General features: G+C 37.8%; 1 protein-coding gene across 3 annotated transcripts in view; it reads right to left on the bottom strand.

The window, feature by feature from the left end:
- The window catches only part of WDR49 (WD repeat domain 49), a 119,773-nt gene that overhangs the window by 67,398 nt on the left and 26,814 nt on the right, over window positions 1-25,561 (bottom strand). For all 3 annotated transcript variants that reach the window (XM_037046599.1, XM_037046601.1, XM_037046600.1), the window contains exons 5-6: window positions 12,644-12,811; window positions 10,803-10,951 (exon numbers count right to left, since the gene is read on the bottom strand). In XM_037046599.1, coding sequence (XP_036902494.1) covers window positions 10,803-10,951; window positions 12,644-12,811 — 317 coding nt within the window. The remainder of the gene's footprint in view (window positions 1-10,802; window positions 10,952-12,643; window positions 12,812-25,561) is intronic.

Genomic DNA, 25,561 nt, shown 5'->3' with positions numbered 1-25,561 from the left:
GTGCAGACTGCTTTTCCCTTGTCCCTCGGAACACCTCATCCATTGTGATCTCTTCGAGGGAAGGGAAGGGATGGTGTTGCGTCCTGGCCCCTGGAGAAGTGCCTGGCACGCAGTAGGGGCTGGTGGCAGGCAGATTAATGATCCCCAGAGACACCCAGGTCTTATCCCTGGAATGTGTGACTATGTCATCTTGCAAAGAAAAGGGGATTTTTGCAGATGTGATAAATCAACAACCTTGTGATGGAGAGATTACCCTGTACCATTTGGGTGAGTCCAAGGTAATGACAAGGGAGCTGATTTGGAAGTTGGAGGAAGAGGGCCTGGACCAAGGAATCAACGAACCCTTCACCCTCGGATCCTCCAGGACGGAGAGCCCTACTAATGCCTTGATGTTAACCCAGAACACAAAATAGTTTTGTATTGTTTCAAGATAAGTCTGTGGTGATTAGTCAAAGTAGCAATAGAAAAATAATAGAGTCTCTCTCTGTTTCTCTCTCTCTCTCATGTATACACACACACATATACATATGTACATATATAAAAGAAATGGTATTAAATGATATCGAGTTCAAATAATCCACAGATATTAAACTCTTACTCAATCATAATCAAGGTACAAAGAACAAGACAAACACAGAAAAAATGTAAAGAGCAGCTTCGCAGGTGCGGGTGTCACTGCTGTGAGTGATGGTGCAGAATTAAGACAAATGAGTGAGGGGAACTGAGTGGAAATGAAGACAGTGAAGAACCCACCCAAAGGGGACTATCGGACAAACTCTAGGGCCAGACATCTTGGGTTCTAATTTTGGCTCTGTACCTCACTGTCACTTTATTCTACATGGTTACTCATCCAATTGCAGATCTCATGTAATCTATGATGTTATTTGTCAGATTTTTTCAAATACCTTGCAGAAATGATTGTGCTTATGTACCTAGGGCAACCCCTCCATCCATTTATAACAAACACTTACAACAAACTTAAACGGACCTAATCAACTCTTAAACTGCATTACCAGTCCTTCTAACCATTACCAAGAAAATACAAGGTGGGGCAAAAGTAGATTTACAGATGTTTATATAGAAAATAATACAAATAATATAATAGCTAATAAATAATACAAAAATAAATGTATTGTGCCACAACTTTTGCCCTACATTGTATATCTATAAATAGATTGTTTTTCTTGGCAAGAATTTTTATTAAAGAATTTAGTCTGGTCCTTCATCATTATTAAATTATTTTTATTTAAAATATTCCAGAAGCTCTTCAGAAAGTGTTTATCCTCAGAAATACAGATTCTACAGGACCCAAGACTTGCCTGTGGATTCCAATGTTTTCTAAATATAAATAGAATTAATGAACTATTTTTTGAATGTTAAGTCCATGAGATTAGACACAGCTAGATCATTCTCAGCCATTCATATTACTTAGGATTGTCCTGCTCTCATTGTCGAAAATCCTGTCTTACTTAGTATGGACTCTGTTCTAAAATACAAAAATTAATTTCGTGTCAGAATAATAATCAGGGACATAGTTGAGTATAGATTAACAATAACTCAACAGTATTAATCGACTATAATTCTTTCAGAATCATTTTCCACTGTGCCATTTAAATAATTTATATTGGCTATAATATTTCATTGACATTTAGTCATGTAAATTAAATAAAAATATAAAATAGATGAGCAATAACCTCTCTCATCTGTGACAGGTTACTTCTTGATATTAGCAATTAAAATTAGATTTTTTGTATCAGAATGTGTGTATTTGCTTGCTTTTCTTAAAATAGATTGTATTGTCTTGCTTTCCTTTATCTGGAGAACTCTTCTCAATTAATGATCCCACTGAGCCCACTTCCTATCTTTAGTTCTTACATTTTTCTCCTTGCTGAGAATCAAAGCAACAGCACCGAAAATCTGCCATCGATGCAGGCAACAGTGTTCCAGCATTCTCGTAGACATCATGTCCTGGTGTGTGGGCCCCCCATTAGCTTTTCAACTTTCCCTGCACCACCCACTACCTTCTATACCAGTGGTTTTAACCTTGACCTTAAAAATACCTATGGTGCTTTAGAAATCGGCTATGCTTGGGTCCTTTTCCCAGGCCAATTAAATTAGAATCTTTTTCATTTCCCAAGTATCTCCTTTGTATTATACCTTAACTGCTCTACTTGGTTCTAAGGTCAATGCTAATCTCCTTAAATGAGAAACCTTAAATCTCAGCTTAATCAGTAATATTACGTGGTTTGGCTTTAAACCAAATAGCTGTACTTCTTTCTTAATTAGTCTATATCCTTTTAATCATGAAAAATATCTCACATTAATTAAGTTTTATTAATCCAGTCCTTTGACAAATGTTGCTTAAATATCTACTTAATATTTGTGAATCCTGGGTTTTCTTCTTTTATAGTCAAGTTGACTTTTGGAGAAGAATTAGGCCACAGTTCAGAAAGGACAATATTAATATTAATTTCTCTTCTATATATCCTAGAGATGTTTATTCTTAGGAGAAAAAATGCATAAATTAGCAAACACCTAAGCTTAAAAATAATAATTAAATAATTGTTCTTGTTAAAATATTTTCCACAAATTTTCATCTCAACTCTACTATTTCTATTTGCATCAAGATAACTACTAAGAAACCAGGACATTTGCCCACACTCAGATTTACTGAGTGAAGTCCTTAAAATGCCATGATTTGCTGCACTTTACTTTATCTTCATTTTATATTAGGAGGAATAAGTACCCAAGCTTATGATTTTATTATACCAGGGTAAAATTTAGCTATTCACATAAAGGTGATGGCATTATTTCTGCTTAGTCTTCATCTTTTTTCAACTGTTAGCTGTTGAAAAAGTTTAATGATGCAAATACTGTATTGCTTACATACACTAGAAAAGTAGAAATCAGGTTATTGAGACTCCAGACATCCAGATGTTAGTTTTACACTATTCAGGTTTATCAGCTTAGATATAGGAGTTACCTCTCTATTCCCTCACCTTTCTACCCAAAGGGCCCCTGCCTGCTCTGAAGTTCTGTCAATTTAACCTTGAATGTACTGAAATGTGCAGCCCGCCATCTACAGATTCCAAAATAACAACACTTCAAACAAACTCAGGCAGGTGCAGCAGGAAGACTGACTGCGGATATGGGGCATCACCATGTTTTCAGTCAAGTTCCCCTGGCATTGTGCCAGAGATGGACAGAGTCATTTTGCACAGACACAATAAAACTACAACAAACAGCCCTGAGTATGTATGGCTCAGTCGGTTGGATGTCGTCCTTGAAAACAAAAAGTCACTGGTTTGATTCCTGGTCAGAGCACATGCCTGGGTTGCCGGTGTGAACCCTGAATAGGGTGCACAGGAGAGGCAACCAATCGTTAGATCTCTCTCTCTCAGCAATGCTTCTCTCCTTTTTTTCTCCCTTCTGCTCTTTCTAAAGATAAATAAAATCTTTTAAAAAACTATAACAAATAAATAATTAGTAAAGAAGTACATAAATCAAATGGTCTATTATTGCCTTCAAAGCTACTGTTAGTATAATACTAAGTGAGTAAAATGAAAAAAGAAAGGAATTTAAACTTAAGTATTTAGGTTTGGCCGAAAAAAGAAATTTAAAGTATTTAAATCTAGTTCTATAAGTATCACATTTATAAATGTATAACTGCATAGATAAGATAGGTTATGAATAGATATATGGACAAAGAATCTATTTTTGTGCAGTTTTTGAAGCCATGTCAAGATTATTTACATATTGGCAACATGCCCAAGTACAATTCAAAGAAGTTAGGGAAAGAAATCCTAATTTCCTAATAATAACACCGGAGTGAGGGAAAAGTAGAAGACAGACAGACTCAGTTGACTATGAAAATGAGCCTTGTTTGGTTTCATCAAATATTTATCACTAATTCCTGCCGCCCTGTAAGGGATGGATATGAAATCAAAAAATATATATAGAGAGAATATATATCACTAGTGGGATTTGAGGACAACAGCACAGCAGCTCGGATCTCCAGGAGTAATCCCCCAAAATGGATAGCCTACTTGCAGATAAAAAGATAAATAGGAACTGGAGCACTGGCTCTCCTGAACACAACTTTATGTGTTAACAATTATATTTATTTAGAATTAAGCCTTTGGATAATCCACAAAAGCATAACCGTTGAGTACTTAAAGATAATTTTGTTTGACATGATATGTGCTGGCAAAATGCCTCAGCTAACATTTTTATCTTAAAGTCATATACCAAATCTTCCTTCAAAAATATTGTCACCATTTTTCCTGATACTTAAGCCAAACAACATATTAGTCACAAATCAAAATCTTCTCTTGTGGTCCTGGCTGGTATAGCTCAGTGGATTGAGTGCAAGCTGTGAACCAAAGTGTTGCTGGTTCACTTCCCAGTCAGGTCACATACCTGGGTTGCACACCAGGTCCCCAGTGTGGGGTGTGCAAGAGGCAACCACCTATTGATGTTTCTCTCCCTCTCATTCTCCCTCCCTTCCCCCTCTCTAAGAATAAATAAATAAAATTTAAAAAAATAAATAAAGTAAAATCTTTTCTTGTGCTATCCATGTTTAAATTATTGTCATAACCATTATTATTCTCTTTTTTGTTCATTCTTTTCAACAAAAGTGAAAGAAGACACACAGCTCCAAGTCTCAGATTTCTATGATGCCTCTGTTTGTGTATTCTGTCATTGACATGGAAAACCTCAAAATGTTTTCTAGCGCTACGAATTGTTCTGCAGAAATCTCACTGACTTCCCAGTTCAAGTTTGGCAATAAATCTAATTCCAACATTTTATTTCAGGGACTTTCTTTTTTAGAACAAAAGTTCAGTAAGGAAATTTTAAAATTTTGATTAAATTGCTTTTGGGTGGGGTTTTTTTTTTTTTTTGGCCATTGTCATTACTTATGCAACACAGAAAAAAATAACAGAATTTTTGCTGGTCTCTAAAAAAATTCTAACTTTGCTTTTCAAAGATCCCAGTTCCTCCTTTATTTTACAAAGTAAATTTTAACATTTTAAGTTTTTCTTTCTTCTTTAAGCTACTTAATATTTATACTAACAACAGTTTGGAAGAACAAAGGCACTCTGGTTCAAGTATCACTGCTGAGGAGGGTTTTGAAGGAGGCCTTCCTGCTTCAAAGAAACACACCTCTGAATAAAACATGACTAGTGCCTTCCTTGCTGGGCCTTCAGGGAGTGGGGACAAGCTTCACTGTTCTAAAAGAAGAAAGGGACAAAAATAAATAAAAAATTAAGATGGATACACTGAACCGTAGGCATAACAGCAGAGATGACAACCAGGAGCCCAAGCCTTGTACCAGCAGCAAAGTGGAGGCAATGAGGCGAGGCCTTTCAGGTAAACTGGACAAGGGAAAGGGGAATGCGGTCGCCTCGGGACAGAGTTTCCTCGTTTCCACCATGCAGACACACACACAAATGTCCTTCAAAGGAAGGCATCCTCAACTGAGTTCTAGAAGTGCCTACCACTTAACAACAGCAAATAAACTAGGGAAACAATGAAAGATAACCAAGCATAAGAGGGAACAAGTCACCCTGAGGGAGAATCACCAAAACAGCAAATATCAGGTGTGAATCACCAAGGACTCCAGGTACTGAAATTATTAAGTAAGAATGTAAAATAATTAATACTATATTAAATAGCAGAAAGTCAAAATCCCCAAAATGAACAAACAACAAAAGACTATTCAAGATTGCAGAGCAGTTTTAAAATGTTTTAGGAAAATAAAAGTATGCTAAAATTAAAAACTTAATGTATGAGCTATATAGAAAGTAGACATACCCCCCCCATTAGAAACATGCCTTTTAAAGGTAAGGATATAAATGATAAGTGTGTCTCCTAAAATATAAAGGAAAAAAACTGAACAAAGAATAGGAAACAAATGTATGCATAATTTTTTTTCCTGAAAAACAGCTAAAAGAATAAATAAATGGGTAAGTACAGGACATGCTTTCTCAATATGTTAAAGATGTTAAACATCAAATTCAATGAAATTCCAGTTATATATGAATATGGCTTATTGACCCTAAAATTTACTTGGAAGTATAAAATGGCAGACAACAGTTAAAACTGGAGAAGATAAACAAGAAGTAGGAGTTACCCTACCGGACAGTAAAGCACACAGTAAAGCTGTGCTGGTTAAAAGGCAGTGGATTAGTGCTGACAAAGACAGGTAGAATCATGGAACAAATAAGGCATCTAGAAATAAAGTTGTGTATAGACAGTAATTCAAATGATGAAAACAATAGCATTTCCAACCAGTGAGAGAAACAAACTATTGCAAAAATAATCTTGGATATCTATTTGTAGAAATAAAAGCTGTACACAAATAAATGACAAAGTTTAATGCAAAATAACCTACACAATATGAAAATCATCGGCAGAAAATAAAACAGAGTATTTTTATGAGTAAGAGGTGTGTACAGCGTTCCTAAGCTAGCTAGATGAACAATGCACAGCCATAAAGAAAATAATTTCTTACACTCAACTTTATAAAAAATTTAAAATATTTTAATGAGAAAAAATGACATAAACAAAGATAAGGATGCTTGAAAGACATATTTGCATCCTATATAATAAAGAGTAATCAAAATATTTTTAATATATTTTATTGATTATACCATTACAGTTGTTCTATTCCCCCCCCTTCATTCCCCTCCACCCTGCACACCCCCTCCCCCACCACTCCCCTGCTTTAGTTTATGACTTTAAACGTTCCAACATCCGAATTATAGGGGTACCAGAAGGGGAAAAGGAACAGCCACAAGTGGAAAACTTATTTGAACAAATAATAAAGGAGAACTTCCCTAATCTGGCAAAGGAAATAGACTTCCAGGAAATCCAGGAAGCTCAGAGAGTCCCAAAGAAGTTGGACCCAAGAAGGAACCCATCAAAATATTTTTAAAAAACAAATCAGTAAGAAAAACACAAAGTCTAGTTAATAAGATAAAAAGCATGATCAGATAAGGCACAAAAAGCAAAATATATAAATGGTCAATAAATATTTGAAAAAACAATTGCCATAATATTTTGTCATCAGAGTCACAAAATGGTGAACAAAATATTGGTACCTACTATTGATAAGAGCTTGAGGAAATGAGAAACTTTCTACCCCTCAGAAGAGTATTCCAATTAGTGCAACATTTCTGAGTTGAAATCACCAATATTTATGACAATTCTTTAAGAAGTACATCCCCATTGACCCTATACGTAGCATAAGTTCTAGAAACTTACCACAAAGAAATTTACTTTTAAAATGTTAACGGTGTGTGCGTATGTATGTAATAGTTGGTTTATAAAAGTGGAAAATAGAAACAATATCTTTTTAATATAAAGGTGATTAAATCACTAAGTTATGGCCACCCATGCTATAAATGACTATATCGGAAAATCTCTAAGAGGGATTATTCGGGAAAAGCAAGTTGCAGGGAAATATGACTCATGTAATACCATTTACCAGAAAACTCATAATAAATATTTTGCTGTATTTGTGTACACACATAGAATGGGCTGGATGTTAATGTATTATAAAATATCATAACACAACATAATATTAACTAGTAATAAAATATGAGAAGATACACCTTTAACTGTTAGTAATAGCTATTTGGGAGGAGAGAAATTGATCTGAAGGGGAAATCAGCAAGAAGAATATTCCCTTTTTTACTACATGGTTCTTTAATTTTTATGGGAGGGCATTAATGCTTGCAGTTAGATACTTAAGACACAATGAAAATGCCCGTTTCTGGGTGAATAGAGGGAAGTTGAGAAGGAGGGGAACACAGAGGGGAAAGGATGACAAACAGGTGAGATGGAGCACCGACACGAAAGTCTAATGTATTTTCCTTACAACCTTGGGTCTCCAATACAGAAACAGGTTCTGGGCAAAACCAGGGCCTCAAACAAAGGATTAAATTACAAACCGATCTGTTTCTAATGGTCAAGTTCAGATTAGTAGCCCAGGAGAGAAGAGTTAAGAGCAATAGAAAAGCCTAATCAGGTTCACTGGATGGAATATCAACCGCCCCCCCAACAGAGAAAGTCCCCCTGGGGTTTGAAAATTCTCGTACTCCCCAGGGTGATTCCTCCTTAAAAGGACCAAGTTGCTGGCTTGCAGCAGGGCCTGGCCAGCAGTGACTGCCGTCTTACAAAACAGTTTAGGTGTCCAAAACAAAAGGCAACTGGACAATTATTTAGCATGCTCCCAAATTCTACAGGGATAAATGTATTATTTCTTCATCCCCGGAAAGTGGCCATTGAGCAGTCTTCCGAAAGAGAACCGGTTTCGGGTCCGCTTGGGAGGAACCTATTTAGAGATAGGAGTAAACTGCCCTGCTCTAAAAACCCCCTAATTCAGCAACTCATTGGCCAGAACGTGATTGGTTCACTCAGACTCTCCCAGAAAAAGGACACCTTCTTTCATTTTCTCTGTTCTCTAACTGATCCCCGGGCTCATAAAACATCCAAAATAATTGTATGACAATAAAGCAGAGGCTTAACCTGGTAGGAGAAAACGCTGTTGTTTCTCATGAAGACATAAAGACTGATATTGTTGTGCATTTATCAAAGGGAAATGGCATTAGACTAATGTAAAAGCAAGCGTGACAAGCTTTATTATAATGTAATGGTTTAGAAGTCAAAGCAAAAATAAAATGATAAAAGTTCCTTGGAAGAAGCCAGTTGGTCTTCACATTGATAATAGCTGCACACAATCAATTCTGACTCTAAAAACATTTTTGCTTGCTCTTAAAGTTATAAAACTTTTCAGAAAACTGTGGAATGATAAAATACCTGGTATTTATTGTATGTTTATGTTTAATAGAGATTTGCTAATTTAACTACTAAACAAATGTATTAGTTCCTCAAGAATTATTGAGGACCTGCTATATGTATACACAATCAAAAAAATACACAGTCCCTAACTTCACAAATTCTATCAGTTAGTTGACAATTACACTATTCCACATATTATGTATTTAATGTTTGTTTAATATGCACTAATATTTGTGAGGTCCCGGTAAACACAAAAAAATGAATCCAATAAAAAAATCTTTGTGGTCAATCATTCAACCTAGTGGAAGATACAATGTACATATACAACCTGGAGTATATAAGTTAGATTGTCTTAAATTTGATAGTGGAAATTAAAATAAAGTGTTAAAACATCTTAAAAAATAGAACAACTAAATCTGAGTAGGACAACCAAAAACGTTCACGCTGAGTCTCTTTGGTGTTTGAGGTTCACAGTGATGTGTCTTCACTTCAAGCTGCTGACAAATGACCATTGAACAAACACTGCAAGGAACCAAGCACTGTGACACTACACAAGGCAAAAAGATCCTGACCCTGCCTAAGGAAGCTCATCAGAATTCAGTACAACGTGACACAAACTCTAGTAAGGGACTCACAGTAAAATGGGAGTGCAGAGAAACACCTAGGTGTGCATGAAGGACCGCAAAAGGTCTGAAACTTCCAGGATAAATAGGACGTTGCCAATTGATCATGGTGGAGAAGAGATTGAGGGCAGAAGGAAGAGCAGGCTGCGAATCCCTGAGACAGTCAGGGCAGGAGTGTGATGAGGCTGGAGCATTAAATGGATGGAAGAGGAAAGCAGGAAAAGGCTTTGTATAAAAGTTCAAGCACTTTAAAATTGATATTTAGACCAAGGACAGAGATGAGAAATTGAAGAATTTTTCTTACTGGAGGACAGGTTGAAATCAGACCAGTCTGAAAGTGGGGAGACTTGTTAGGGAAACTTTGTAGTACTTCGGGCAGAAAAAGATGAGATTTGGAATTCGAGCAGTTAAGAGGGAGAGGAAAGTCTGATGTAAGACATATTTTGGTGGTTTAACCAACAAGAATTGGCAGTTGATGGGGGAAGTTTAAAGGAGAGAGAGGATTTATGTGACAGACACGCAGTAAAATACGTTCATTTGACAGGACTCCTGCAGGGGGTGAGACTAGGAACTGGGGATAAACTTCTGGCGTCTGCATGTCACTTGAGAATAAAGCAAAAGGTCAGGTTCAGAGAGTCGCAGAAGTTGTGCCCCCTGAGCTCATTGTCCACCCTTTTCTTCACAGCCAGGTGTCTTGAAATCTGTCACGTGTTAACTGGATCTAGACGCTAGGCATCATGTACAATGGAAATTTTACAGAGGGACTAATGACAAGATTCTTAGAGATGAAGAAGTTTTCCTGAGGGAGATAAGTAGTTAAGTAATGTGGTCAGGATTCAACAGGGACTAGCTGGTTCAAAGTGCCACGTTTTTTCCTTCACATTTAAAATATCCCATCAATATCAAAGAAAAAGGACTTGATATACTTAACTGAAATGTTCTTAATGCACTTCATATTCTTCAGATTAACTTTGATTTCTTACTTACTAAGTCTCTTCAATATCAGAGCAACTATAGCTAACTGGTTGTGTCTCACCAAAGGGACATTTCTTCACCAAATTTCTGGGTTTTTCCTACTGAATTTGTGAGCACTTTTGAGACTCTTAAGATATGACATATTAGGAGCTCAATAATAAGAATAAAATTTATGAGTACATGGTTTGAAAAATATTTAATGAAATATTTTGCCCTGTTACCCGGGAAAATTGCTTAGTGACCGTCGATATCATTTCCAAATACATTAGATTCCCAAAGACATAGTAGTTAGACAATATATCTTAAAATCTAGACTGGCTCTCAGAGCACTCCAGGATCAAAGGTAGGTTTGGGTAGAACTGGGGAGGCAAAACTAAATAAATGAACAATGCTACTTACTTTATCTTGGGAGAAGCTGAAAAGTTGTTTTCTTGAAGCAAAAAATTGGACGGCTATCACACTGGCTGAGTGACCCCAAAGGACGCCAACCGGCTTAGAGACGACGTAGGGGTTCCAAAGACAAACTTTGTTGTTAATACCAGCAGTCGCTGATCAGAATCACAAGAAAAAGGTTTTTTAATAACATGCATAACCCACATTTTCTTTTTGAAATGAATTGATCACATCTGTAGATAAATGCTTTCTGATCACTAATGCACCCTGGCTTAAAGGACAGACAATCTTGTCTTTGCCCAACAGTCCAGAGTGCCAGGGCATGAGCTCTGCCACATGAAAGAGCTGAAACTGAGAGAGCAGGGCAAGGGGTCTCATGATGTGAAAGGACAACACAGTCCCATTTAGGAAGCAACCAGCTGCCCAGCCAGGAGGGGACAAAATCCTGCTTTCTACTCTTTATATTTCTGCTCTCCGGCCAGCACACCCTAGGAATGAATTTAATAGACGTGTTCAAGTTATCCCAGGAGTAAGAAAGAATTAAAACAATATTTATTTAAAGTTTCCAAACTAAGTAAATAGTATAAGGAAACAATTGTTCACTGTCATGTAAATAATTGAGTATTTACAAGCAAACAAGAAGCACAAATATATTTCTGACCTGCTCTATTGAGAGAATAAGGTATTTTTGACCATAAATCGGCTGCATTAGGTGAGCAGGCCAGGAGCAGGTCAGGAGGAGGGAGCATAGCGCTTCCTCGGGTCTGCAAAGAAACCAGAGGAGCATTCTGTGTGGTGCCCTCATTTAGGGCTGCTTGGAGCCCAGCTCATTCACCCTCATTTTTTCAGCACTGTGCCATATACAAAGTTGTGCTCGTGGAAATGGGTCAAAATAATCAATCGATCAATCAATCAATCAGCAAAGTGGTTGATATTTGAGTTCTTCCAAAGTCAGTTCATCAAACTCTCCAGCACGCTCTAATAAATCTGCAACACTCCTTGAAAGTTTAATGTTGGCATACTCCTGAGTTCATATTCAAGTTGTCTTTTACCAGAGTTGTCAGCCCTTATGGTTGGGAAATGTAGAGAATCAGTCCTCTAGTGAAGAGTCTATCAGAACTCTTTATATGAATGATAATTACTGAATGAGGTGTAATAAGACCCATTCTGTAGATCATATGCATTCACTCCCTTTAACTGCCCTTACTAAGTTTTCAATAGTACCTCACATTTTCTACAATGCTTGAACTAATATTATACATATTACATTATTCAGGTTCCAAAGTGTTTATATATTACAGAGTTAATGCCTGAAAACCTTTATAGCTTATTCCTTCAGCTAAATATACTCTTTTACATCAAAAGAAAACCTCTCCTTTAATAAATTAAAGCTAGGATCATCTGAAATTTCTTAGAAATCATTGGCGGTTGTATTGTAGAAGTTGAAAACATTCTACATTTTGCAGTTCACATGTGCGGATGTGTGTGAGGGATGAGGAGCAAGGAAATGATGTATTTGGGGGTCAAGCTTCTGGTAGGATAATGGTAGAATGGCAGACACAGCACATGCTGGCTTTTTTCTATATATCATTTTATTACCTTACCAATGCAAATAAAAACACTAATTAAAGCACTGGCTCGCTTTCCCATATCTTCACCCCAGTGTGGCTCATGTATATTGCACCTCACAATACATCGTTATCAGACATTCTCAGGAAATAAACCGTAAGCTTCTCGAGTTGGTCTCTCTGGCAATAAAGCAACAGGATGGAGCATCTTTGTGCATACAAATAGGCATCCAGACTCTTTGTGAGGCCCTCATAGTTATCATGATTTATTTTACATACCAATTAAATTGAGCCGAGAGTGATAATCAAAAGCATGAATGCCCTGGGCGATGTTGAAGGATGTCATGTGAAGATGCTTTTTTGATTTCTGTCTCCAGGCCAGCACCACAGTATTTGTATTGTTGGTTGTGCTGGAAATAATAGCATCTAAAGATGCATTATAGGTAACTGGTTTAAAAAAAAAAAGAAAATAATCCTTAACTGACTTCTCACAAGAGCAAAATAGAACCATTTTAATGTGTAAAGACAAAAATTAAACTCAGATTATGATAACACAAGCCGGCACTTAAAAAAACACCTCACTCACCCCTCCCCCAACCTGCTATTAAAGAACTTACCCTGGAAAGTTATAACAAAGTCCACATTTGAACTTTTATCCAATGTAAGGCTACCTTGAATTTATTTTTTAATTGGAACACATGGCAGGAAAAATGTTAATCACTGTAATTGCATGTGATACTGGAGATCTAAGTGAGTAATTGGCCAAATTCCTGGGTTCTTCCCCCTGGCTCTGAAGCAGGCACACAAGAGCTTAGCAGCATCTGCTGCTCTCAGAGATTTAGCTCCTGTCCAGACCCGGGTGTCTGTAAATCATGCCTGGTCTAGAGTCTTTGAGAGTGCAATGGCCGGGACTCAGTGCCCTGCCAAGACTCACAGTCACAGCTACAGACTCGGGTGAAAAGGCTGCTCCTACATTGTTGGCTGCCCAGAACCAGATGATGAGGAGCAATATCCTACTCCCAAGCAAGGAAAGTGAGGACTCTTTTGTTGGGAGAAGCTTTCTGTTCTTTCAGACGCGGGCTCCAGAGCAAAGATCTTTCTCTGACTTCCAACCACTGCTGTCTTCCATGGTTAGGTGGAAGTTCTCCTCACCATGTTGAACCATTTTGCTCAATGATTTGTGTCCAGAGGTGAAGGAGTTTGGGTTTGGCCTCAAAATCAAATGCCTTGCTCACACAGAGAAGGATGTTGTAGCTTTGCATAGCTTAAAGAGAGTTGCATTAATAGAATGGCCCTTAGAAATAGTTAAGATCTAAGTATCCATAGAATCAGAATCAGGAATAACACTGTTAGATGAGAACTGTTGAGAGATCGCTAGAGTTCTCACACTCCTTTTGAAACTAACCATGCACTGTCTTTGTTCTAAACTGTCTTTTCAAGGATGTTAGCACAGGAAATAACTTCGGGATGTAGGGAAGGTCTCTCATTTTGCAGCAAAATGTAGACAAACTTACTACCCAGTATGAGAAAGACAATATCTCCCCCCTGGACTTAAAGGCAAACATGCATCCGGTCTGGTTTAAAGATTCAGATTCTCTAAGCTTCAGGTTTCTTTTCTGTCACACAAGTCACAGCACGTGCAAGCATTTACCCAAGACCATCATGTTGCCCCTGTGGGACTTACAGGCCAGGGGACCGACATGAATGGGCTCATAATTGCATTGCTGCTGTGCTGTGAGCAATGAAGTCCTTTCTTCTCTAATACAGGAGTCTTAGGTCCTTCGTCATTTTAGGATTTTTGTCTCCAAAGTTCTCTCTTCTTATAAGGACAATAGTTGTACTGAATTAGGAGTCCACATTACTCTGGCATGACCACATTTTTTATATATTTTATTGATTATGCTATTACAGTTGTCCCATTTTCACCCCTTCGCTCTCCTCCACCCTGCACACCCTCTCCCACCCACATCCCCCCTCTTTAGTTCATGTCCATGTGCCATAAGTTCTTTAGCTTCTACCTTGCCCATACTATTCTTGTCCTCCCCCTATTTTCTACCTACCGTCTATGCTACTTATTCTCCTCCTCCCACTCTCCTATTTCTAACCCTCCATGTGATCTTCATTTTCGTGGTTCTGTTCCTGTTCTAGTTGTTCACTTAGTTTGTTTTTTGTTTTTGATTTAGGTGTGGTTGTTAATAATTGTGAGTTTGCTGTCATTGTTCTATACATGTTTTTTATCTTCTTTTCCTTAGATAAGTCCCTTTAATATTTCATAAAGTAAGGCCACATCTTATCTAATTTCACCTACAAGGAGACTGTTTCTAAATAAGGTTACATTTGAAGGTCCCAGGGGTCAGTAAATCAACATATTTTGGGGGGACCATTATACAAACCATAAGTCTACCTTTTATGTAAAAAAATGAAGAAGCTTTAAAAATATGCATGTGTCTGCTTATTTGTACAAAATGAAAGGGTGGTAAAAAATCAAGAAGCCAAACAAGTGGCAGGAAGTTGAAGGCAGAAAGACTCTACTACCCCTAGGCTGACGGCAGGCTCACCCCTAACAAAGAGCCCAGGGTCAGCACACAAAGGGAGGCTCACATACTGTGTATCTAAGTATTTAAAAGGTAAAAATCAAGTGACAAATTGTAATACAAAAACATTTTGTCCTTCTACCTTACAAATACTTTTATAATGACAAAATGTTCAGATCTGTGTAAAGTTACTTTTGGTACCAATAAAAGTTGTCAAAATAAGAACAAATTTCTCCAAGTAAGCACCACCATGTTGGTTTTCTACTGTTGGTTGTATTGGACAAGACAACCTAATATATGTATACATACACACACATCCATATACATATGTGTATATATATGCATATATACATTTCCAAATAGTAAATTGGGAGAGGCAAAATAGCTTGATACATTTCTTTTCCCCTAGCCTATTCAACTGGGTTAACAACAGCTAGAATTTATTGATTTAAGAGCCTATACTGACATTTGTGAAAAGCTTCATTTACCATAATTCTTATTTATCTCACTATGAAGCACATGGCTTAACATGACCAATTTAAGACTAAATTAATGAGATTGACAGTGTGTCATCTGTAGATATCCTATCTCAAAATATGGTACCCCATCTTCAAAGATTTACTGGGCATGTACTATGTGCCCTGGAGAGATTAATAAGAGGAGAAATAGACACAGCCTGAATGCCTCCCAACTTGGAATGAAAAATGTATATTGATCAACTAGAAGAAACTTTAGCACATCATAAAGTGGTGGGTTGAGTGGTACAGAAAGTCTAATAGATATTCAAAGAAGAACAAAACAGTGTGGGCTTCAGGATTTAGAAGATATTTGGTGAGTGTTGACAAAAAGATATTATTTCACTTGACAAGAAGGGGTGGTAAAACGTGTGTGGGAAACGAGGTAAACTCCAGAATCCAGAGCTGAAAGAGGACTGATCTACTTTACAGATGAAGCAGAGACCCATGCGAGTTCAATGATCTGGCCAGTCAGCAACTGATTGCTGTCAGACTGTGGAATTCTGACTCTGATTTGGTACAATGTAATGTTCCACGCATGTGGCAGAGCTAGACTGCAAATTCAGAATACAGGGCATGATCTCTTGACCACCGGAACAGGGCTTCTCAAATTTCAACATGTGTGAGAGTCACCTGAGATCAGACTGCTGTAAAAATGCAATAACCATTCAAGGCATCATCATGCAATGAACTAGGGTTCTTCATTTCTACCAAACCCCCAGTTGTTGCCCTGATGTTTGCTGAACACCACACTTCAGGTAGCAAGCACTAGAATACGTTCTATAGAATTTCACCATTACTTTATACTACAGAGAATTGTTCCAGGCATCTTAAAATTTAGGAGGTCAGATGTTCCTTTGGAAATCTAATGAAAGCTCTATACTCTCTCCACCAGAAAGATTTATATGTGCACAAAATTGTGAATAAAACGCCAGGAATTTAAGAACCTCTCTACCTTCCCTCACAAAGCCCAACCATGGTAGATCTGAAGAACTCGGGTGATGAACCTCCAGCTACAAGGTAATTTTGGATTTTTAAAACACTTCACTGGCTTTCTCAAGTGATTCTTAAAACTTTTCACTCTTTGTGCTCATCAGTGCTTATTTTGGGCTCCATTTTTTTAAGCTTCTATTTCTTTAAAGTGTATGAGTTTAACTGACCTTCGATGCTGGGTTTCTCCTAAGCAACAACAAAGCACAATTTCTAAGAGAGAAAGAAGAGACTGGGATGATGCAAAGAAGACTGTGAGCAAGGGGACTAGTAATTCACTGTGAAGTGTGTCATGAAACACAGAGCACTGCCCAAGGCCAAAATGGTCTATTTCTCCGCTCTGCCTAGAATTTGCCTGGATAGTGTAATTTTTGTTTAGCTCCCATTGTAATCTCCCTCAACCTATGAATTACTTTCAGTAATTACTAGGATAGTTCATTGTATCTCTCTCATGTACCAGGCATCAGGCCAGGTGCTTTGCTGAAATCCTCTTCAGCTGGTAGATTACTGATGAGGTAACAGGCAGTCCCAAGCCAATTCACCTGAGGGCAGGCAGCCAATTGGAGGTGGAAATGAGACTGAACCCACCTCTGTTTGATTGTGAGCTGTTTTGCATTACTGCATCATTCTTTTCCACTAAGCCACACTGCTGCATGTATGCAGATCCGAGGTTCTTTCTATTACCAACTACATTTATGCCCCCCACGCCCTCAATCACAGACCAAGCCCCTACTTTACCTTAAGCCTTCCCTTTCCTGATCTCTTCAATTTTCTATTGCCACTTACCATCTAGGAACAGTATTTTGTGTCTTCCTTGTTCTCTCTCCATCCTTTTCTCTCATCTACTGCCTTTCCTTCTAACAAAGAAAAAGAAAAAGAATAGGGGAAGGGAGAAAGAACAAAAGAAAAGGAGAGAGGGAGGGAGGGAGGGAGGGCAGGACCTAAGAAGTGACCAGTTCCTATAAAGGTGAGTCCTTTGAACCTCACTTGGGAGTATCAGTTTTAGGGTCATAAAGTTGGCATTTCTGGGACCAACTTTATGACCAGCTAAATATTTAGTTGGTCCCTGACTGCCCTCTGCACCACTATTGCTACTTTAACAGAAATACCAACAGTGTACAATCCAATAACAATTGTTCTCATTAGAAAACAACTTCCCTGAAAATATTCCCTTTGTTTACAGAAAACACGAAAGGTTATTACAACCTGGCTCAGTGAAGCAATACTGTAAGATCTAAAGTATCTAACACAGACTATAATTATATCTTCAAATTCATAAAACTTCCATAATATCATTGTAGCATAATCAAAGTTTTTTCTACCCAGAAAATTACTTTGTCACATGTTCCCACATTATAGCTAAGTATCATCTCCAGTTTTGAGGCTATAAAGAAAGATGCATGAAGAAGTACATTCTGCTCTGGTATTCGAAGCATAGCTGTGGGATTTGAACCTGCAGATTACCAAGTGACATTTAGGGACCTGTATGTGCTGTTACATATTGAAGGCTCAACAATTCACACTTTATTTTTAAAGCAAGATAGAACTTGTTTGGGATTAAAATGCCAGAACTCCTGAGAATGCCTGAGTTAAAGGTGAGAGTAAAGCTATTTTCTTAATATCAAATTATCTGACAGATAAAAGTTTTTCTTACTTCTTAAAGGTAGTAAAAGAAATGATAGGTTATGACATTTTTAAATATCAAGCTAGAGAATGGGATGAGCTGATAAAATAAATCATTTCTATTTAGTATTTTTGGTGAGGATGAGAATTGGTAGAGGAAAAAAAACTTTTAAATTTCTGTGAAAAAGAAAAACATACTCCTAGATAATAGAGAACTAACATTTTGATGGTGCCAGATGGGAGGGGAGTTGGGAGGATGGTGAAAAAGGTGAGGGATTTCAGCACAAATGGGTTGATACTGAACAGTCATGGGGATGTAAAGCTTAACATGGGAAATATGTTCACTAATATTCTAATAACTATGCATGGTGCCAGGTGGGTATGAGATTTATTGGGATGATTATTTACTTACAGAATGTCTAATCACTGGGGTGTACACCTAAAACTAGTATAATTTGGTATGTCAACTCTAATGGGAAAAAATTTAAAAAAACAGTAGTAAAAAATATAAAAAAGACAATGCACCAAAAGAAGCACGAATTATAATAGGCAGATATGACACTAACATTAAAAATGTGTTTTCATGAAAAAATACCATGAGACAACATGAAAAACAATCCTCACACTGGGAGAAAATATTTTTAACAGAGCTAACTGACCAAAAAATTACAAACTGTAATATAGAAAGGACTACAAATCAATAAGAAAAAGAAAAACAATCCAACAGAAAAACAGGCCAGGTAATTCACAGAAGTCAAATCCTGAACAGCCAATAAACTTGTGAAAAGATGTTTTATCCTCACCAGCAATCAGGGGAACACAAGCTAAAACCACAGTTGATGAGTATAATTCCCACTCATCAACTTTACACATAAGTATAGCAATCCATGCGGCCAACCAGGATCCCTTATGCCTGCTGGTGAGAAAGTAAACTGATGCAAGTAGCTTGGAGAACAATCTGGCAGCAGATGGCAAAGCTGTGGCAGCCCTGGCAGTTAAAAGGTAGGTAAACCCAAACCCGCAACTTGGCAGTTTCATTCCTAAGCATGTGAGCTGAAAAGACATCACATATGTGCTCCCAAAGTGTGTAAAGAATGTTCTCAAAGCACGATTTACAGAGGTAAAAGAACGAGGTGTCCCCCTGCATGTCCATCAACAGGAGGCCAAATAAAGGGTGGAAAAGTCTACAGCCTGAGATGTAATGGGGGAAGCCATTTAAGTCATCACAGATTTATCTCACAATACGGGACTGATACTAACTGCAGGAGAATACAAACAGGATGCTACATTTATATAAAGCTTAAAAGCATACAAAATGATACCAAATAGCACTTACTGATAAAACTCGTGTGGTGAAAATAAAAGAACCGCATGAAAAATAAGTTTCTGTTAGATAACATCTTGAAGGAGAAAAAGACAATGTGATCGTGTCTGTTATTAGGATGCTAACTTTCAACTGTCTGTTTTCCTGCCTTTTAGTCATTTTTAAAAAGGCATTGAAGAAACCTGCCATCAGTCCTCATCCTCATGTGTGTCAAAATGACCCTATGTAACCGCAATTAGGTAATGTGGGGAAAGTGATCTAACAATGAAAACTGATACCTAAAAATGAAGTAACTCATGCTATTAGGTGCACTTAGAGTAAGCTAGACTAAGACCACGCTATATCATTTGCCCACAGGTACATCTGTAGCAGGGTAAAAATTGGGCCATTTCTAACTAGGAATTATTAGCATTTTTCCAGGCTTTTACTTTATGGTTCATGTGACTAAGGAAAATACCCCGCCTTGAACTTCCTTTGATGTTTTTTTTTTATTATTTCAGGGAGTTTATTTTCAGATGCATTTCTTATTCTAAAGTTCCATTCTCTGAGACCACCACAGGGCTCTCTATATTCTGAGCAACTACCATTTGAAAGAGGAAAGATAGAAACAACTCTATCTGCTCCATTTAAAAAAATTAAAATGCGTCGCCCTAGCTGGCATGGCTCACAGTTGGCTGGAGCGTTGTCCCGGGGCCAAAGGGCTGCCGGTTGAATTCTGGTCAGAGCACAGGCCTGGGTTGTGGGTTCCATCCCCGGTCCAGGTGCACTTGGCAGGCAGCCAATCCATACTTCTGTCTCAAATCAACGTTTCCCTCTCTCCCTTCCTCTCTCTCTAAAAGCAATAAAAACATTGTCCTCAGGTGAAGATAAACATTTTTAAATGTTTAAAAAATAAGAATGCATCTAATTCAGGACTGCTAAGTAATTTTTATAGATGCAATTAATTTAATGACTTTTCAAAATGCTGCTTAGACCCATGTTCATGACACAAATGGTCCTCATCCTTCCATCAGGCTACAGAACAAGCTACGGGAAGAGACCTCTTCCTTCAAACCCGGGCAGCCAGCGTATGCCTCACTTCGGCTGCTTTCAACACAGTGAGGGGACTGGCAGGCGAGTGTTCCGCCTGACTCAGCGGGGCGCCGCACTTTCGTCCAGAGGACTGATTTAGACACGGCGAGGTGGAGCAACGCACAAGCACAAGCGGGACACTAAACCTGGCTCCTCTTCCAAACCCAGTCCCTATCAATTACGAAGTCCCCCCGGGGAAACAACCCGGCACCTGCATTCTAAATTCTGTTAATTAGCACGGCAATTAGTGGTGGTGTTACCAGTTCTGCTTTGTACCTTCTCCTAGCCATGGTCAAACAAAGTGGCCAGAACACATTCCAATGTAATGAAAAATCAATAGCTTTTATGGCTGGTGATTGGGGGCTCACTCATTCAATAGGTGCAGCTCCATTCTGTGGTTTCCAACAGTATCGTCTCCATGAGAAGCAATTATTTGGGACCCAAACCAGGAAAATTCTCTGAGATTCAAGACATTTATGTTTTGCCACTCTTGCCCCAAATCTCTGTGCTTACTTTGTAAAGCATTACAGAATGTAATTATTTTTCCATTAAAATATGACACGGAACCTCTCAGACAAGACAGTTTCTCCTTCAAAGTGTTAAATTTGGTTAAGATAAGGTTAAGAAAACTGAACCTTATCTTAAAGCAGTAAGCTAATATCCATGACCGAAGCTGAGATTTTCCTTTGAAATTTCAGTTATTTTCTTCTTAGCTTTAATGAAACATTATTGTCATACATGCTCATATATTTCTTTCTTTTTTCAATTTTATATGTTCTCCTCACACTGAGAAGAAAATCAGCAAGAATGTGTCTTGAGGAGTTCTAAGAATATCAACTCATGTTCCTGGGGTAAAAGGAGTGTTGAATGAAAGCAGCCCTCGGTTGCTCGCTCCTGACAGAGTAAGTCACGCATATCAAGAGAGGGGCACAGTCACCACCAAGTCCCTTTTCCCATATTTGCCTCGGCCTCCCTTCCTCCTCCCTGTCTGCTCATTTCACTGTCCCTCCCTTCGTCTCAGATTGAAATAACTGAGCTGCAAACAAGCAAACACAAAGTTTTTATGTAATTTATATTGCTAAACCTGAGAAAGGGTACTCGTTAATTGGTCAGGACCTAAGTAGGCTCCCCTTTCAGAAATGCTTCAGCTTCAAATCTAAAACTTGAAAGAAGAGGAGAGTTAATACAGATGCTTCACCTCTCTGTACTCCTTACTTTCTCCTTTTTACATCTCTTCTCCTGAACTTCCCCAACACCCATTCATGCAGTATTAAACCACACATTATTTATGAATATGATTTTCTTACCCAATCATTTTCTTTTAACCATAAATAACCCTGTATTTAATTTTTAAAAGCATTCTACAAATATACTTAGAAATATTTTATGTTTTCTCTCTTTTCTTTTGAAATAGACTTCAATAATATTCCAATATCTTAGAGCAGTTCAGGTGCTATAACAAAATATACAGACCGAGTGGGTTAAACAACAAACATGTATTTCTCACAGTTTTGGAGGCTGGGAAGATCAAGGCACTGATAGATTCAATGTTGGTCAGGGCTCATTTTCTAGTTCATAATGGCCTACCTCTTGCTGTCCGCTCACATGGAGAAAAGGTGAGAGAGTTCTCTGAGGTTGCTTTTATGAGAACACTAATCCCATTCATAAGAGCTATACCTTCATGAGCTAACTACCTCCCAAAAGCACGACTTCCTAATGCCATTCATTATTACCTTGGTCAGGGAGTGGGGTCAAGATTCCAACACGTGAATTTAGGGAGGACACAAAAATTCGGTCCATAATAATTTGCCTCTGTACTGCCCCCAAGTTCATGTACTTCTTGCATGTAAAGTACATCTCAATAGTCCCAAACGTGTTCTCATTACAGCATCAACTTTATAGTCTAAATTCTAGTCTCATCTAAACAGCTTCTAAATCTGATGTGACTAAGATTCAGGATATAATTTACCCTGAGGCAAATTCTTCTCCAAACTATAAGCCTGTGTAACCAAACAAGTTATGTGCTTTCAAAATATATGTTGGAACAGGCATTTAATAAGCACTCTTATTCTGAAAATAGAAACAGGAAAGAAGGAGTAATGGGTCCCTGGTCAAGGAAAACTCAAACTTTAAGGCTCACAGCTCTTCTTGAGTTTGGTGCTCTATCTTTCAGACACACTGCAAAAGCAGTGTCACCCCCATAAGCATTGTCCTTGCTGTGGCAGTGACCCACCCATGCTGGAGCTCTCTGAGGTGGCCCCTCTCATATAAAGGCTTCACGGGGTATATTCCATACCACAGGTCTCTGTAGCTGACCCACCTTCACTAAGGCACTACTAGGTGGGGTATCCCAGCACACATGAACCAGAGAGGCAGCCACACCCTTTGAAACTTCTCTGCGATAGAATCTAACTAAATTAAAGCATAATGATTAAAGAAAAAGACCAAGTAAAAATGTTAAAACCTGTATAACTTGTAGAAAAATGTCAAATGTCTAATGTACACATAATGGAAAGCCCTGTAGGAAAAAAAAGAAGGGAGTTGGACCAAAAAAAAAAAAGGAAAAAATAACATTAGAAAAACTTTCAAACTTAATAAAAATTATACATCTACATATTCAAAACTCTCAATGAAGAGCAAGCAGAATAACAGACACACACAGAGAAATATTCCCCACCCCCAAGAAAAGTAAGGCTCTTCAAAATCAAATCACTTAAAATCAGTGAGAAAGGAAAAATCACATAAAACATTACGTTACACATTAGACAGGACACTAAGGAAAATAAAGGCCATACTTCCCTCTCTAAGATTGTCTTAATTTTTGGCTTACGTATAATTGTGATTTGCATGTGAGACATCCACATGTACCTGTGGGATTGAGAAGGCTGACAGGCAGGACCCAAATTCTGATGTGGGTGCAGAAATGTGTAGGACTGGTTCACAGATTGAGCAGCATCTGAAAGCCAGATTTTAAAGAACTAGCCCAGGAGAAAAGCCAAATGGAGAACCTTGCAACTCATGCATGGAAGAGTTCATCTGAATTAAATGTAGAAAGAGGCAAAATAAGAAGCTTGAAAAAGGTACAGGAAGTTTCAGAAACAACAGGGGCAACAAGTACTCTTCTTTGGGGACAGATATGGACTATCACAGAATAAAAGATCCTTCAAAGGTAGTCAACATCAAGAAGGCAAGCTGGGAAGAGACTGATCCCTGGGCCCAGTTGGGCACCTGTGATCTTCAAGTAGAACATTCCCCACCTGGAGACGGAAGTCTTTATAGGACATTCTAAAATGGCTCATCACGCCACATTTTTAGAGCCCAAATCCTGAAGATGCCTGTTTCAGAAGGTGGCTTGTTTCTCTCTTGCTTTATCATTGCCGTTTTCTCATGATCAAAAGACTTCTAACTGGCCAGTCCGAGAGCAGTTTTTCCTTCACTGTCCTCCAATTGATCCTGGACAAAACTACCAAATGAAACTTCCCTAAGCACTGTCTGCATTATGTCCATCCAAATGTCCTCAAAAGCTTTCAATGTTTTACTGCTTCATTTTCTATCAAATGTGAATTGACCTGGTTGCCACTGTCATCCAACATATGTCATTGTTAGATCTACTTATTTTTATTTCTTCAATATTTAGTCTCTTATCTATTCAGGTCCATATCATGCTCCATCATTATTATGCCTGCTGGTCTACCTTTTCTCATGCTCACCATGCTCTCTCTTTTTCCCTTCACCTGTCCATCCTTCAGGTACCACCAGCCACCCTTGAAGCTTTTGCTCATGGCTTTCCCAGCTTAAGAATTAGCATAGGAGTCAAAGCCTTGTATATATGATTTAATAATTACTTTTTCATACCATAGTACAATGTTCTAATAAATTATTTTATATTAGTCTTTAATTCTTAGTTGTGTGTTAAGTTAGGTTTAAGCTTATAATTAATTTTTTATAGTCTCCAATGCCTAAGACAGTTTCAAAGCACATCAATGATAAATAATTATTGATTGATTGACACACCCAGTTCACAATTTTTTTTAAATTTTATTTATTTATCTTTAGAGGGGAAGGGAAGGAGAGAAGAAGTATCAATGTATGGTTGCCTGTCCTGAGTCCCCTGCTGGGAACTGGCCTGCAACCCAGGCATGTGCCCTGACTGGGAATCAAACCGCGATCGTGTGGTTCGCAGGCCCACACTCAATCCACTGAGCTATGCCAGCCAGGGCCCAAGTTCACAATTTAAATAAACTGGCCAAAGTAAATCTTCTCAGTTATTCTTATAAAGATTACCTCTTTAGTTACGATGGCTTTTTATTCCCAAAACTAAAACAAAATTTAATCCAAGTCATCTAGCAAAGATCCCTAATAATTTTTACATATAAAACTTTTCTCTAGTCAGTTCCTAAGTGCAGTAATTTAGAGGCTAAACTCCAAAGTTAGATTCCTTAGTTTATAAACACAAATCTCTGCTGTTGATACTAAACTAAGTCCCAATGTTCTCTTGTCAGTTGACAAGAAAGCCACAGATCAGTCAGAATGATATGTCAGAAATGTGATGAGCAATGAATTCACATTCACAGAAGGAAAAGCCTTTGTCCTTCAACTTGACAGACAAATGCTCTTTAACAGTTTACTTCACCAATAGGGTTTTCTGAGAAGTTTAAATGGTATTGTGACAGGGTCTAAAGTAAGAATTCTTCATTCTTTCCCTGAGCATAAAAGTATTTAAATATTACTCATGTTCATAAAAGACAATTTCAATTTTAAAACATTATTTGTTACATTCCCAACCTTTTCAAAAAACAGATTTCTATTAGCTACTTCTCTGTATTTATCCATGTTAATGTAAGGTCATGGAACGTAAATAATTGGTCAAGGTAATGTAAATAATACACTAAAATTCAGGAAACCTACTACAAGTAGACTTCAAGAACTATGACTTTATTAACATAGTCTAGCTGGTCTTTGGTTTACATGTAAAAGTTTTATGCTTATTTGGAAGCATTTTCAATAGCCTAGAGTTTCTAGCACTGTGACTTTTGTTCCCATGTTATAAAATGTAACATATAATTTTGTGCCTGTCACACATAGTAATGGCCAAAACATATCATCTTTTGTTTTTTCCACTATTAATATCATGCCAGAA

This window comes from Sturnira hondurensis, unplaced genomic scaffold (assembly GCF_014824575.4).
Source record: "Sturnira hondurensis isolate 20B ecotype Veracruz unplaced genomic scaffold, ASM1482457v3 Scaffold0005279, whole genome shotgun sequence".
Lineage (NCBI taxonomy): Eukaryota > Metazoa > Chordata > Mammalia > Chiroptera > Phyllostomidae > Sturnira > Sturnira hondurensis.
This window is presented reverse-complemented; position numbering and strand designations above follow the sequence as displayed.